The sequence below is a fragment of the Zootoca vivipara genome, chromosome 1, assembly GCF_965207765.1.
Source record: "Zootoca vivipara chromosome 1, rZooViv2.hap1.1, whole genome shotgun sequence".
Taxonomy (NCBI): Eukaryota; Metazoa; Chordata; class Lepidosauria; order Squamata; family Lacertidae; genus Zootoca; species Zootoca vivipara.
In genome coordinates this window covers 113,835,573-113,851,888 of record NC_142582.1, presented here as the reverse complement: position 1 = coordinate 113,851,888, position 16,316 = coordinate 113,835,573, and the positions used below count along the sequence as shown (strand labels likewise).

Here is a 16,316-nt window from a genome sequence, read left to right as displayed (position 1 = left end):
TATTGGCCATGGCATCACTGGGCTGGGAGGGGAGGCACTGCAGCTCTCTTTTAGCTATGGGGCCAGTTTTAGGGAAGGACATTCAGTGATGATGATGATGATGATGATGATGATTTATTAAATTTGTATACCGTCCTATACCTGCAGGTCTCAGGGTGGTTACAACATAAAATCACAATATCACACACACATTCTTTCTTATGGTTCAATTATCACAATATTTTTTTAAAAATACATAATAAAAACAAAAACAATTACACCCCCCCCAACACATTTCAAAAGGGCATTGGATGTCACCTTGGCCCCCCGGCAGCTGTGCTATAGGGTGCTGCAGTGAACCACATCCACCCAAATAGAGTGCTGGGATAGCTCAGTCGGTAGAGCAGGAGACTCTTCATTTCAGGGTAATAGGTTCGAGCACCCACTTGGATAAAAAGATTCCTGCATTGCAGGGGGTTGAACTAGATGACCCTTGTGGTCGCTTCCAACTCTATGATTCTATCTAAATCAGAGGTGGGGAGCCTCTTTCAGCTTAAGAGCTGCAAAAAGGCAAAAAGGTAAAGGACCCCTGGACGGTTAAGTCCAGTTAAAGGCAACTATGGGGTTGTGGCGCTCATCTCGCTTTCAGGCCGAGGGAGCCGGCATTTGTCCACAGAAAGCTTTCCGGGTCATGTGGCCAGCATGACTAAACCACTTCTGGCACAATGGGACACCGTGATGAGTGCCAGAGTGCATGGAAACGCCATTTACTCTCCCGCCACAGTAGTACCTATTCATCTGATTGCACTGGTGCTTTCGAACTGCTAGGTTGGCAGAAGCTGAGACAGAGCAATGGGAGCTCACCACCACCATCATGCGGATTCGAACCGCCGACCTTCCGATCGGCAACTCCAAGAGGCTCAGTGGTTTAGACCACCCACTCTACATAGGCTGCATTCCCATGTAGGCAACCTTTTTTTGAGGGGACTGCATCCCTGCGGTAAGTGGGGCCAGGTGCAAAAGGGAGACAACCAGTGGATGCGACTTAAGGTTACATTTCAGCCATGCAAAACTCAAGCCTTTCTATACATACACATAGGTTTCTCCAGCCTTCTCCCCAAACTGGACTAATCCATTCTATATGGGGCTGACTTTAAGGCTGGTCAAGTAGGGGCACCTAGAGCAGGACAATAGTGGTTAGTTTGCTGAGTTGGGACAAGCATGCAAGACAAAAAACGGCTACATCTCAGGCTCTCACTGATCCAGTCTAGCAAAATGTGACAGTGTGGTGCTGTTTGTATTTAGACCAGCTACTATTTCAACTGACATGCAGTAGTTTCTTGGCTGGAGCCCAAAGGCTGACAGCTAAATATTGGAAAGATCTAAAGATGGCTACTGCTTGATTAATGGGGTAGGAAAATCTGATACATTATAATCATGCTAAGCTGCTAGCAATTTTGAAAGAACTGACTGGCTGTGATCACATTTTGCTATTGTACAAAAAGGCACTGGGAGCAATTTATTTTTTGGAACAATAAATTGCCTAAGGAAATCTTGGCTTTTCTAAAATAATAAGAGGGGGATGAGCAAATTCAGTCAATTTCAGTTTCTCTCAATTCCTCTTTCTTCCCCCTAGTCTTCAGTTCTCCATATTTTCACATCAGTTTCTGAATGAAAATTAATCAGCGCTTTAGTGCAAATTTGTCCTAATGTACACATTTATCTTAATGTGCTTTCCCTCATAATTCTGTGTTCCCTAATATAATGTATTTCTGTATATTTTCACCCATATATGCATTTGTTGTTTAGTCGTTTAGTCGTGTCCGACTCTTCGTGACCCCATGGACCATAGCACGCCAGGCACTCCTGTCTTCCACTGCCTCCCGCAGTTTGGTCAAACTCATGTTCGTAGCTTCGAGAACACTGTCCAACCATCTTGTCCTCTGTCGTCCCCTTCTCCTAGTGCCCTCAATCTTTCCCAACATCAGGGTCTTTTCCAGGGAGTCTTCTCTTCTCATGAGGTGGCCAAAGTATTGGAGCCTCAGCTTCACGATCTGTCCTTCCAGTGAGCACTCAGGGCTGATTTCCTTCAGAATAATAATAATAATAATAATAATAATAATAATAATAATAATAATAATAATATATGCATTATTATTTTTTATATATGCATGTGTTGGCAGGCTGGCTGCTAGTTTATGTGCCTAGTTAATTCCACCGTTGCATCTTTCACAGACTACAGCTCTCAGGATTCTTTGGTACTTCTGGTACGATACTGCTTTAAATGTATAATGCAGATGGTGCCTGGATACTTAATACAAGCAAAGCACAATATTTTTCAGCCTGAAGGCTGCTTTCCTTTGTAGGGCTGAATTAAAAACCTTTAGAGGCCCTAAGCCCTTAAAAGATTTTCGTGCTCCCATATATATCTAATTCAAAACCTAAACAATAAATAAACCACGAATTATTAATTTTTTTGAAACAAAGCAAAGCCGACAGCAAGATGGAAAAATAATGCTTATTTTTTGAATACTTCCACTTTGTTTATATTTATCCAGCTTTTTCTAACTGTGAAGTCTTTGATCAGATCCTCAAAACTAATATTGCGTAACACACCTGCTTCTATACTTAGTAGAGATAAGGCATTCAGATTGCCTTCTTGCATAGTTGCTCGCTTGGGGGTTTTTCCAACTGAGAAAATGAGTGCTCAGCTGAGCAACTGGTGACCATTAAGCACCTGCTTTATTTTGCTTCATGGTTAATCCAGTCCTGTTTGCAGGCAACCTTCCTGCTATCCCATGGCGGGGTGAGGCTGAGGCAAAAAGTGGATGCATCAATACATGACACTCTTACCTCTGTATAGGGTTGCCATACATCCGGATTTTCCCATTTGCAAAATGTCCAGGTTTTAAAAAAATTTGGTACCATTATTACCAGGGCCGTGCTAGGACTTGTGCTGCTTCTGTCTGGAGACGCAGCGTCCTGTGAGCAGGAGGTTGAAGCAGCGGCGTAGCTAGCTGCTCAGGTGCCTGGTGTGTGTGTGTGGGGGGGTGTCCTGCAGCTGGGGGCGGGGCGATACATCCAGGCGTCCTATTGGTAAGACTGAGTTTTCTGAGTGCATGTTCTGGAAGTTGGGCAATAGGGGCAGTACAGGATTCCTTTTGGTGTACCGACCTCCCCGCTGCACCAAGGATTCCCTGCCCGAGCTGCTTCAGGTCGTGTCGGATGTGCTCCTGGAGACACCTAGCTTGGTTGTCTTAGGGGATTTTAACATCCATGCCGATACGACCTTACAAGGTGCCGCTCGGGACTTCGTGGAAAGCATGGCCACCATGGGGCTGTCCCTGAATAAGTCTGGCCCAACTCATAGCCGCGGACATGCCTTGGACTTGGTGTTTACCTCTATGGATGTTGGTGATCTGACATTAAGTAAAAGCGAAACAAAAGAAGTGCCATGGTCAGATCACTTTCTGGTGCAACTGGACTTCTCCACAACCCTTCCCCTCTGCAGGGAGGTGGGACCGATTCGGATGGTCCGCCCCCACTACTTAATGGATCCAATTGGCTTCCAGAGAGTGGTAGGGGATGTTTTATCCCATGTCGATGGCCTTTCAGCTGATTCCCTGGTGGCCCGCTGGAATGCGGAGTTAACCAGCGCTATTGACTGTCTGGCTCCGAAGCGCCCTCTCAGATTGCATGGAGCCCGGACAGCCCGATGGTTTTCCCCGGCGCTGAGGGCGATGAAACAGTCGTTGAGACGGCTAGAGCGCCGGTGGCGGAAAACTCATTTTGAATCAGACCGGACACGGGCTAGAGCTCAACTTCGAGCCTACCAAGTGGCAATGGCGACGGCGAAGAGGACCTTCTTCACCGTCTCCATCGCATCTGCAGAAAACAGCAGCAGGAGACTCTTCCAGGTGGTTCGCAATTTAGCGGAACCACCTGCTCCATCCGGGCCCAGTACGGGCCACATGATCTCCTTCAATGATTTTGCAAAGTTTTTTGCAGATAAAGTCGCTCAGATTCGGGAAGAGGTAGACTCCACCGTGGGAGCAGGGCCGGGGCGGGGGAGTGCTAGAGTCCTGTCTAGTCAAGTTTTGTGGGATCAATTTCAATCTGTTGCCTCCGAGGATGTGGACAGGCTGCTTCGACGAGTGAAACCAACCACCTGTCTCCTTGATCCTTGCCCATCCTGGCTTATAAAAGCTAGCCGGGAAGGGCTGGGCGATGGGCTTCGCGGGTTGGTAAATGCTTCTCTCCATGAGGGAGCCTTCCCAGACCCGCTGAAAGAGGCGGTTATTAAACCGCTTCTTAAAAAACCATCTTTAGATCCGGCCAATATGGCCAACTATCGCCCAGTCTCAAATCTTCCATTCTTGGGCAAGGTGATTGAGCGAGTGGTTGCTGAACAACTTCAGGCACGCCTGGAAGAAGCGGACCACTTGGATCCCTTCCAGTCAGGATTCAGGCCTCATCATGGGACTGAAACTGCCTTGGTCGCACTGGTCGATGATCTCCGGCGGGCTAGGGACAAAGGTAAGAGCTGTTTCCTTGTTCTGCTGGATCTCTCAGCGGCTTTTGACACCATTGACCATAACATCCTTCTGGACCATCTAGAGGGGTTGGGAGCTGGGGGCACTGTCATACACTGGTTCCACTCCTTCCTCCTGGGCCGTGTTCAGAAAGTGGTGGTGGGGGATGAGTGTTCAGACCCCTGGGCTCTCACTTGTGGGGTGCCTCAGGGTTCTGTCCTCTCCCCCATGCTTTTTAACATCTATATGCAGCCGCTGGGAGAGATCATCAGGGGGTTTGGGCTGGATGTCCATCAGTATGCTGATGATACCCAGCTCTACCTCTCTTTTAAATCAGAACCAGTGAAGGCGGTGAAGGTCCTGTGTGAGTGCTTGGAGGCGGTTGGAGGATGGATGGCGGCTAACAGATTGAGATTGAATCCTGACAAGACAGAAGTACTGTTTGTGGGGGACAGGAGGCGAGCGGGTGTGGAGGACTCCCTGGTCCTAAACGGGGTAACTGTGCCCCTGAAAGACCAGGTGCGCAGCCTGGGAGTCATCTTAGACTCACAGCTGTCCATGGAGGCACAGGTCAACTCTGTGTCCAAGGCAGCTGTTTATCAGCTCCATCTGGTACGCAGGCTGAGTCCCTACCTGCCCACTGACTGTCTCTCCAGAGTGGTGCATGCTCTAGTTATCTCTCGCTTGGACTACTGCAATGCGCTCTACGTGGGGCTACCTTTGAAGGTGACCCGGAAACTACAACTAATCCAGAATGTGGCAGCTAGACTGGTGACTGGGAGCGGCCGCCGAGACCACATAACACCGGTCCTGAAAGACCTACATTGGCTCCCAGTACGTTTCCGAGCACAATTCAAAGTGTTGGTGTTGACCTTTAAAGCCCTAAACGGCCTCGGTCCGGTATACCTGAAGGAGCGTCTCCACCTCCATCGTTCTGCCCGGACACTGAGGTCCAGCTCCGAGGGCCTTCTGGCGGTTCCCTCACTACGAGAAGCCAAGTTACAGGGAACCAGGCAGAGGGCCTTCTCGGTAGTGGCACCCACCCTGTGGAATGCCCTCCCACTAGAGGTCAAAGAGAACAACAATTACCAGACCTTTAGAAGGCATCTCAAGGCAGCCCTGTTTAGGGAAGCTTTTAATGTTTAATGGATTTCTGTATTTTAATGTTTGATGGATTTCTGTATTTTAGAATTTCTGTTTTGTTGGAAGCCGCCCAGAGTGGCTGGGGGAACCCGGCCAGATGGGCGGGGGTATAAATAATAAATTATTATTATTATTATTATTATTATTATTATTATTATTATTATTGGAATGGGGCGGAGCGAGCCTCTCCAACGCTTGGAGCCTCTCTGCCGCCTCCCCCCCACAGCTGTAGGGCGGCTGAGGGAGAGGCAATAGGCAGACGCAAGTCCCACGCTGCCGTTTTAGGCAGCGTGGAACCCACAGGCACCTAAGCCACCACATTCACTCCTAAAAAGTTTAGTGAGCCCTATTAAAAATACTCATTTTGTCCCCGTCCCCCCAGTGATGACACCCGGGGTAGGCCGCAACCCCCCCATCCCTTCCTCTGCCACTGGGTTGAAGCCTGCTACTGGGTGCCCCGATTTTTTTCCACAAAATGTTAGAGGGCATGCCATTTCCATTTTTAATAACATTATTAAATATATCAATCCACCTGCACACATATTATTACTACTATTTTTCTTCCCCTCCCCTCCCCTTCCCCATCCCACCTATCCTATTTTTTGTTATTCAGAATATGGTAACCCTACCTCTGTACAACCTTTGTCCTTTCCCAGCACACAAAGGCGAGAGGTTTCTAAGCACACATGTGCACCCTCAATTCAGGTCTCACAGGAACAAACATGGGTAAAGGGCAATGTTTAAATGTCATATGGGATGAAGTTTTTGGAAAATCAGGTTTCAAAAGCTCCCTGATAATCAAAGTCCTTCAAGATCTCGACAGGATAATGCTAAAATAGAACTGGATTGGATTCTTAACCCTGAAACGTACCTCTAAAGTAATCTCTCATTTTAATCTCTTAGTTAGCTTTCTAATGGGAGACAGTAAATAGGATTCGAGAACGAGAGCAAAGAGACCACTTCCAAGAGAGAACAAAGCAGAAAAGATTTCTGACAATTCATTATTGCTTGTCACTAAAGTGTCCTAGACGACCTGAAGGTAAATGAGGTACCAACATACCCTCCAACATTTCTCCAATGAAAATAGGGATGTCCCATTCCATAGTGAGAATTTTACTAAAGTATTTATACCCCACACATCTTACTGGGTTGCCCCAGCCACTCTGGGCAGCTTTCAACATATATAAAAACATAATTAAACATTAAACATTAAACAAAACACCCTTCTCTATACAGGATTGCCTTCCGACGGCTTGGGGGTTGGATAACTCCATACTCTCCAACATTTCTACAACGAAAATAAGGACATCCTAAGGAAAAGTTGGACATTCCGGGATCAAATCAGAATCCAGGATGGCTTCTCTAAATCAGGGACACCTGGAAAATAGGGACAATTGGAGGGTCTGTGAACAGCCTAAGCAACTTCTGCTTGACTGGACCAGGCCAAAGGTCCATTTAGTCCAGGCACCCCCAAACTTCAGCCCTCCAGATGTTTTGGACTACAATTCCCATCTTCCCCGACCACTGGTCCTGTTAGCTAGGGATCATGGGAGTTGTAGGCCAAAACATCTGGAGGGCCGCAGTTTGGGGGTGCCTGATTTAGTCAAACCTCCTGTTTCCCACAATGGCCAGCCAGATACCTGGAAGCAGCAGCAGCAGCTGTTGCGGCTGTTGTTGCTTCCGGTCGGGTTGTGCTAACTCTGTTGTGCTTACCTGTGAAATGGCGACGCCCCCCCCCCAATGTTTGTCACGCAGAATCTTCATGCACTTTCAAACCGACATAAAATTATCCCTGCTGCAACATGTTCCTTTATAAAACAACACTCTTCCAGCACAGAGATAAAATTAAAAGATTGGATTGTTTTCTTATTTAAAAATCACCCTGGGAATTATTTAGTATTTTCCCAAAGCAATTGAGCTATTGAGCTCCAAATGTAAACTGATGAACCAACAGTGGAAGTTAGCAACTCAAATACCTAAATACGTTGCCTGTGCCTCGCACTGGGATGTGGTCTGAGTCATCTTTTCTGACTTGTAAAAGCAGTGGAGGGAACAAAGCTTTGGTGTGAAAGGGCCAGGCTGTGTTTGCGCACGCGATGAACGAAAAACACAAACGTTGCCCGAGTCTATAGAATTTTCCAACCACCTTTCCTCCGTGATTATGTTGCACTTTCTCAAATGAAAGTTTACACAGAGAACCAGTCAATAACAGGCCATGTCAGCTGCCAGCTCGTTAGCAGCGATAATTAAAAAAGATAAAGATATTAATCGGAAAAGATGAACATCCATTTCCTCGTAATATTCCCCGGCTTGACTGCTAGCAAATAGATGGCTTTAATAAAGACTTGTTTGTTTTGCCACATGGCCTTGTTGACAGGGTACGAAGCAAAGGGGAACACAGTAACCAAATTACCTCCATCGCCAGGAAAAATACAGTTGATAAAATGGGCACGTACCTTACTCTAGGGAGAAAAGCAACACTTACCTAGTAGCCAGTTAAAGCATAACATAATTAATTATCAAGGGCCGGAGCCCATCTGCAGGCCTAAAATAATCTTAAAGCTTCAACAGCTGCAAAATGGCTGGTAGTTTTGCCAGTGGCCTAATAAACGTTTTCTGTCGACCATTAGCTGTGGGCTTATTTATGCTTCATAATGACTATAGCAAGGCTGGGAGAAAGGGCTTTAGCTCAGCGGAACAGCATCTGTTTTGCATGCAGAAGATCCCAGGTTTAATCCCCAGCATCTCCAGGTAGGGCTGGTAAAGACAAGGCCTTGTCTGGATAGCTGCTGCCAGTCAGTGTAGACCAGGCACCCCCAAACTAAGCCCTCCAGATGTTTTTTGGGACTACAATTCCCATCATCCCTGACCACTGGTCCTGTTAGCTAGGGATGATGGGAGTTGTAGTCCCAAAACATATGGAGGGCCGAGTTTGGGGGTGCCTGGTGTAGACAGTGCTGGGCTAGATGGACCAATGGTTGGACTAAGTACAAGAAAGGTTAAATAGGAACATAGAAAGCCAAGTTAAAAACACACACTTTTTTTAAAGCAAAGCTTTTTGGGTCTTTGGCACACACAGTTGATAGCTAGAGTTTTATTTAATTGTTTATTTTTTTGTTTAAAGCGGGGTTTTTTTGTTCTGCTTTTCCAAACGTGGCACCCTGCTTTTCAACAGAGTTCTGCAAAATCATTTAATTGTAGCGGTTTTGCGTTTTAGTGTTTCAAGTGGATTGGGTGTATTCTTTATAAACCAATAAAGATCGAATTGAAAATACTACGTACTACTACTACTACTAATAATAATAATAGCTAATTAATTAAAGTGTTTCTAACCTCCTCTTCAGCCAAACGGGCTCCCCAGGTGGGGAGAAACTGGGCAGTCTCTGCCTGCAAGTTTACAATTTAAAAGGCAACACAAACGGAAAAGAGGATGGGGTGGGAAGGGGAAGGGAAGCAAATTTGGGCTCTGAATCTTAAACAGGACTTCTCACGATGGCTTGTCGGAATGGAAAAGTTCAGGGAGAGGAAGAGCAGCAAATGCAGCTGCCAGTGAAGAGGCCTTGCTCACCTCTTGTCTTGCTGCAGCTGGGTGGAGAAGACAGGAAGGAGCCACATGCTCTTGCTTTTTCCTTTTTGCCTGGTTGCATTCATATTTAGTGGATGATGCTGATGAAGCATTTTAAAACCATAAAGACAGGGGCAGGGGTCTGTCAGCTACTGTGTTTCAGTAAGGTATGCCTTTACCCCTCAACCCTACTAAAGAATTTTAAGCAAACTTCCTCTCAACCTCCCGCCAAGCTCTGGAAAATTTCAAAGGTGCCTTGGTTTTAATGAATCGATTTGGGGTGGGTGGGTGTTGTTGTTTGCCTGTTTGATTGGTTGTAAGTTGCTTTGGGTTATCCTGGGCAAGACGAACAAGTTCAATAAATATGAAATGAAATGTGAAACTATGGAATGTGCCTCCACTGGAGGCAGTGATGCCCTCAACTCTGATGGCTTTTTAAACAGCCATCAAATTAATGGAGGTCATCCATGGATATTAGCTCTGCCACCATGGAGAGGCGATACGCTTCTGAATACCCGTTGTTAGAAAGTGCAGGAGGGAAGAATACTCTTGTGCTCGGATCCTGCATTTGGGTTTCCCACAGGTAGGCCACTGTGAGAGTAGGTTGCTGGACTAGATGGGCCATTGACCTGATCGCGCAGGCTCTTCTTCTTATGTTCTTATGATCCCTTGCGAGTGCGGAATACTATGAGGGACTTATCTAAGTGCCAGTTCCTCAGAATGAAGCCGTTGAGTAGGCAGATGGTTTGATCATGCACAGCTTCCCCTGATTGGTGCTGGCACTGCACACTAAACTTTGGTAGACTCGGGATTACAGTTCATGAGTGGAATAGAAAAGGAAGTGAGGTCATAGAAATCAACCGGAAGTTCTAGAACAGTGTGGTAGAGCCAGTGAAAACATGAAGATACCATAGAAATCCACCTGCAGCATACCCAGCTATTGCTTTAATATATATAATACACCATGATTTGAACTTGCTCTCAAAAGAAACAGGAAGTTTACCACCCGTCTGGATCATTATGGGATTACACAACATTCTTTCAAGCTGGCGCTGAGATGGGAAGAACAGGGAGGAGACACCTGTTATCAGAATAAAATAAGAGAAGAAACGCTTCCCAAGTACTCTTGATTTATAGTTTTCAAAGAGAAGGAAGGAGGACATTTGGGGAAGGCTTCCCAAGTGTTTCTCTGGGCTAGTAGAAAACGGGGAACTTTGCTGCATCTTTTCCAAGGGAACTGACTGGCGTTAGTAGTCTGGAGACAAAAGGGAAGTATGGATCCCAAACACCGGCTTGATCAGAACAGCGGAACAAATGAACAAATCCCTGAGGAAAGGAACAATGAAATGAGTAAACACCAGGAAACAGCAGGTCTGCCCGGCAGCAAAACAGGTAATAATACAACATCGGTCAGAAAGTACTCCCATAACACCTGCCAGCAGCCAGTAAGTCAAGGGTTACCAAGAAGCCACCCATCCATTGGCCACCATTGTTTACAGAGCTCTAAAACTCTCCAAGTGCCTTCTACAAATGAAGCTAGCACCAAGGATACCAAACCTTTGTTAAGCCCAAGAACAGGCAAAGAACTGCATAGCAACTTTAACCAGACAAGTCCCCACTGGGAAAAGAAACCTCTTGCAGAAGTCCTGAGCCCTTGTAGTAACAAACAGCAGGTAAACAAAGATGCTGAGAAAGATGGGAGAGGCGCAAAAGAAGGTACAGCTCCTCCTAGGGGCTCGGAGCCTGAAGAGTCTTCCTTGTATAAATTGGTCCCGAGCTTCCAATTTTTAGTGGGGCAGGATTGTGAGAGTAGCAGTCAACCACCGGCAGGTGCGGAATACAAGTACAGGAAATCGTCTCCGGAAAGAAACAAACCTTACCCACCCCACCAACCAAACAAAGCTAAAACTGAAGAAGGTGCCGTTTGGATTTGCCCACGAACAGGCAAAGAGCTTAGATGCAGTGCTACTCAAACAACTTTCTATTGGGATGGAAGAAACCTTTCAGAGTACCTGCGTTCTACAGACAGAAAGGCAAGTGGCCCAGAAATCAAGCAGTTGCTGCAAGCGTTTCCTAGCAGCCACCAACAGCCAGCAGATCAGGACTCTCAGCACAGCAGTCAACAATCACTTGAGCAAAGATACTTCCAGAGCCAAACAACTAAGCAGCTGCAGCAAACAAAGTAAACTAATGTTGAGGAGGATGCCATTTGGCTAAGCTGACATGTAGGCAAAGAAGTTAAATGCAGTACTACGCAGACAAGTTTCTTTTGGGGTTGAAGAACACTGGCAGAGTATCTGTGCTGTTCTCCAAGTTACTGTGTCTTTCCTCCACTCGACGAAATGCTAATTCCTCTTATGAGCGCAGAAACTAGTGAACGTAGTTCCGCAGGTCATCCCAGAGCCCGATGATTATGTACGATCTTCTTTCAAACACCGTGAATCATGTGATCCGCAACTGCATGACCGGCTCTTCAAAAGTAAATTGCAGACATGAGTCAATCCTAGCTTGGAGAAGGGGATGATGTTTAACCCTTCTGTGGTTCTGATTTGGACCTTGGGCCCCTCACCTTCATTTCACATCTTGGGGGAGGGGGTGCTTCTCATCAACTTTTCCCACCGGTCAATTTTAAAACTGGCAATAGTGTTCAATAAATTCAATGCTCCTAGTTAACAGTGCAGATTTCTTTATCATTAAATTTACATCCCACCCCCTTCCAAGGAGTCCAGGTTGGCAACGCAACTGTCATAAAATAATTAAAACATCAAATAATATCTGGAACACAGATACTGGGAAAGATTTCCACATCAAAGGTTTCTTGAAAGCGGAAGGTCTCCAGCAGGTGTTGAAAATGCAACAGAGATGGCATCTTTCTATTATTTCCAAGCACAATTCAAAACGTTGGCGTTGAGCTTTAAAAAGCCCTAAACCAGGCATCCCCAAACTTCGGCCCTCCAGATGTTTTGGACTACAATTCCCATCTTCCCCAACCACTGGTCCCGTTAGCTAGGGATCATGGGAGTTGTAGGCCAAAACATCTGGAGGGCCGCAGTTTGGGGATGCCTGCCCTAAACAGCCTTGGTCCTGTATACCTGAAGGAGTGTCTCTACCTGCATCATTCAGACCGGACACTGAGGTCCAGCTCTGAGGGCCTTTTGGCAGTTCCTTCACTGTGAAAAGTGAAGTCACAGGGAACCAGGCAGAGAGCCTGCCCTGTGGAATGCCCTCCCATCAGTAGTCAAAGAGATAAACATTTACACTACTTTCTGTAGACACCTGAAGGTAGCCTTGTATCAGGAAGCTGTTAATGTCTGGTGTTTCATTATGTTGTTTTATATTCTGTTGGAAGCCACTCAGAGTGACTGAGCAGGGTACAAGTTAATAATAATAATAATAATAATAATAATAATAATAATAATAATAATAATAATAATAATGCAATTCCTACCCACACATATAATTTACAATCCTGTCTAGAAAATGAGTGGCTCCCCACCCCAGCAAACAGGGAACACCCAAATGGTGCCCCATCCCCCACTAGAGAAAAAGGGGTGGAGGTCTACAACAGGAACAAGCGGGGAAAGAAAGATCAACACTGGGATCTGCCACCCCAGTGGATCCTGCCAACTGAGGCAGTCACTGCCCTCACCTTGCCTCTTGATTGGGCTGGTCCTGCCTGCAGGCCATTTTCACAGGTGAGACCCTCCACCTGTCAATCATCTGTCACCATGATGCACCCGGTGACTGAACTTCATAGAATCATAGAGTTGGAAGATACCGCAAGGGTCATCTAGTCCAGCCCCTGCAATGCAGGAAACTCAACTAAATCATGCATGACATATGTCCATCCAATCTATGCTTAAAAACCTCCAGTGAAGGAGAGTCCACCACCTCCTGAGGAAGTCTTACAACTGGAAAGTTTCCCCTAATATTTAGTTGGAACCTCCTGTCTTGTAACTTGATGCCATTGGTTCGAGTTCTACCCTCCAGAGCAGAAGAAAGCAAGCATGCTCCCTCCATGTGACAGCCCTTAAGATATTTGAAGATGGCTATCATATCTCCTCTCAGTTTCCTCTTTTCAAGCTAAACATACCCAGCTAATGAAAGAATCGGGGAGAGCACTCCCCATTCTCTATGCTTTCCATGCATGGTTTGGATTTAAGCCGTTCCTGCAAAGGAAGGCCTTGTGCCCAACATCTTTCAGTGTGTTGTTGTTTTTCAGGGGCAATGACATTTCTATTCTGCTTCGGACTAAAATCAGTACTGTTTGTTTTGCAGTAATATTGAGTGAATCCAAAGTGGAAGTTGCCAAAGCGTGGGAAAGTGAAGCAAGGTGGCGTCATAGCTAGTGTACCAGCCTAAGCTGTGATGCAAAGAAACTGTGGTGTCCTGTCCCGTCCCCCGATAACATTTTATTAATTTTCCAAAAGTAACAAAAATAAAAACAACAATACACAATCAAAACAAAACAAAACAAAACAAATTGACTTCCCCCTAGTCACTTCCTTGGTTCCATTTTTTTATCAACACTGTCATTCTTGATCACATCCAACATGCCATTTTTGTTATGAAGCAAGAGCACAGATCACTAAACATAAATTAATTGTGCCTTAATATATTCCACAACTATGTGCTCTTGCTCTGTAAACTTAAAACAAATTGGTGGTACCACAGAGTTTCTAGTGGGAAAACAAAAGCAAAGAAAAGGAGACGGTATAATCTAGAAGCCTGCCTATCCCTGAACACATAGATGTAGAACAGACAGTGATGTCATAGAAATCAGCCAGAGGTTCTAGAACAGTGTAGCAGCTACAGTAAAAACAGAAAGACTCCACCTAAGTCTTTCCCAACCTATCAATGGCTTTTGTATCAATGCCATGATGTGAACTCACTCTCAGGAAAAAGAGGAAAGAAGACATCTGCACCCCACCTGGATCCATGATGCAACAGCCATACAAGCTTGAACTCAGATGAGACTTCATGAAGGTGGGGCCATACCGAAATAAGAGGGAAAACACCTCCCAATTATTCTTGATGTATTGTTTTCAGAGAGAAGGAAGAAGAAAATAGGGAAAGACGTGCTAGCTTTGCAGGTAGCTAATAGGAAAAGGAAATGTTGAGCATCTGTTCCAAGCGGACTGACTGACAATAGTAGTTTGGAGACAAATAGGAAGGATGGGGGATTCTGAAGGCCTGGTTGATCAGGAAGCTCTCGAGAGCGGCATCACAAATGAAGAAGTCTCTGGTGTCCAGGAGGAAAAACCTAACAGTGAAATTAATGAGGAGAGTAACAAGGAAAGTAATGAACCTCAGGAAAGTGGAGCTGCTGATGAAGAAGAAAAGGGAGAAGCCCAAGAGAAAACTATTGCAGATAATGAGGTTGAGGAACAGCCTCAGAACCCAAACCAGCAGTTAGATGTTCCTGGTGAAGAAGAAAAAGGAGAAGCCCAAGAGAAAACAATTGCAGATAATGAGGTTGAGGAACAGCCTCAGAACCCAAACCAGCAGTTAGATGTTCCTGGTGAAGAAGAAAAAGGAGAAGCCCAAGAGAAAACAATTGCAGATAATGAGGTTGAGGAACAGCCTCAGAACCCAAAACAGAAGTTAGATGTTCCTGGTGAAGAAGAAAAAGGAGAAGCCCAAGAGGAACAGCCTCAGAACCCAAACCAGGGTGTTCCTGGAACCCAAAGTAGTATTGTCAGGCAACAGTCCAATGTCAAGAAGCAGCAGTCCTCAATCCAGTACTTCCAAAGAAGTCCCTCCACCGACCGCCGCACATCCCAGCAGGTAAAATCTAGCGTCAGTGATGGCAGAACTATGATAAACCCAAGAACAGGCAAAGAAATGCAGGCCAACATAGCCCAGACAAGTTCCGTTTGGGAAAAAATACCTCTTGCGAAAATCCTTTGTCCTGCTTGGACAACAGCTCAGGGAAACGAAGTCATTGACTGGGAGACGATGGAAGAAAATGAAGTTGTCGTGCACACTGAGGGCTGCCAACCTATAGCAGAAGAAACTCAGAACGGTGATCAACCACCAGCAGGAGCAGAAACAGAGGAAAAAGGATCCCAGCACGATCAGCCGCCACCGGAGGAGGAATCAGGGCAAAAAGATCAAGAGCATGGGGAGGAGCAGCCGGTGGAGCAGCAGAACATAGCTGAAGCTAACGTTGAGGAGGATGCAGTTCGGGTTAGCCAAAAGACAGGCAAGAAAATTAGAGACACTACTATTCAGACAAGTCGCATCTGGGAAAAAAAGCCACTTGCACAAATTCTTTCACATTCAGGGAACCAAGCGCGATGTCCTGACAGTACACAAAAACCAGGAGATCAGACCTACACCTTCAATTGGCCAGATCCTTTTGAGTTCTAATTGCTATACCGTTTCCAACTTTTTTTGTGTTTTCAAATGCCACTTCTGCTCCTGATAGTCGGACAATTTAAATACTTGGGAGTGTTATCCAGATTAAATGCTGTGAGATATCTGTTAGATCAAATAGCCGTTTGTTCCATTGAAGACTTAACTGTGGTTGAAAAGCCACACAGCTCACCACAATTCAAATGAAAACATCGTTCAGTAAAAGCTTCTCTCTTTCACATTATTTTGACCAAACATTTGCTAAAGTTCCTTTAACTTTGTTAAACTTTAGCTAAGAAGTCTTCGGCAAGAAGGCTTTCTGCTTATATTTGCATTGCTGTGTTAGTCGACTATAAATGGCTCAAGGTATCATTTATATGTTCACATTTCCTGGCTATGGTGAGGACAACTTGATGCAGCTCCCAAATCACGGCAAAGATCTCTCATTTTTCACCCAGCTTGTTAGCATATCGTATGTAGATATCTTCAATGTGTATTATCAAAACCAGGACATAACGTAACATGATTTCCCTCATGCCGATCTAGCACAGATAAGTTGGTCTGAGGCTTTTTTTACAACAGCTTTAGCACTCAGAATTGTGTTATTAATTTGTCTCTCATAGCATCTGAGGACTAAACTAGATGTTACTTTTATTGCATGATGAGCAACCACACCAGGACTTAAGAAATAAATGTAAATGTGCTGAGGAGGGGGGAAATTCTCATAGGGACCACAGTGT

The 16,316-nt window shown here is 45.5% G+C and overlaps 1 protein-coding gene across 1 annotated transcript; it reads left to right on the top strand.

The window, feature by feature from the left end:
• The first annotated feature begins 13,623 nt into the window (after positions 1-13,623).
• Positions 13,624-16,194, top strand: LOC148687713 (uncharacterized). The gene has a single exon (XM_088672850.1). It carries the CDS (start codon positions 14,395-14,397, stop codon positions 15,589-15,591), a length of 1,197 nt encoding a protein of 398 aa, XP_088528976.1. The 5' UTR covers positions 13,624-14,394; the 3' UTR covers positions 15,592-16,194.
• Positions 16,195-16,316: the final 122 nt, after the last annotated feature.

What these genes read in the sequence shown, in the direction of transcription:
- LOC148687713 (XM_088672850.1), top strand. Translation starts at nt 14,395, where the DNA reads ATGGGGGATTCTGAAGGCCTGGTTGATCAGGAAGCTCTCGAGAGCGGC.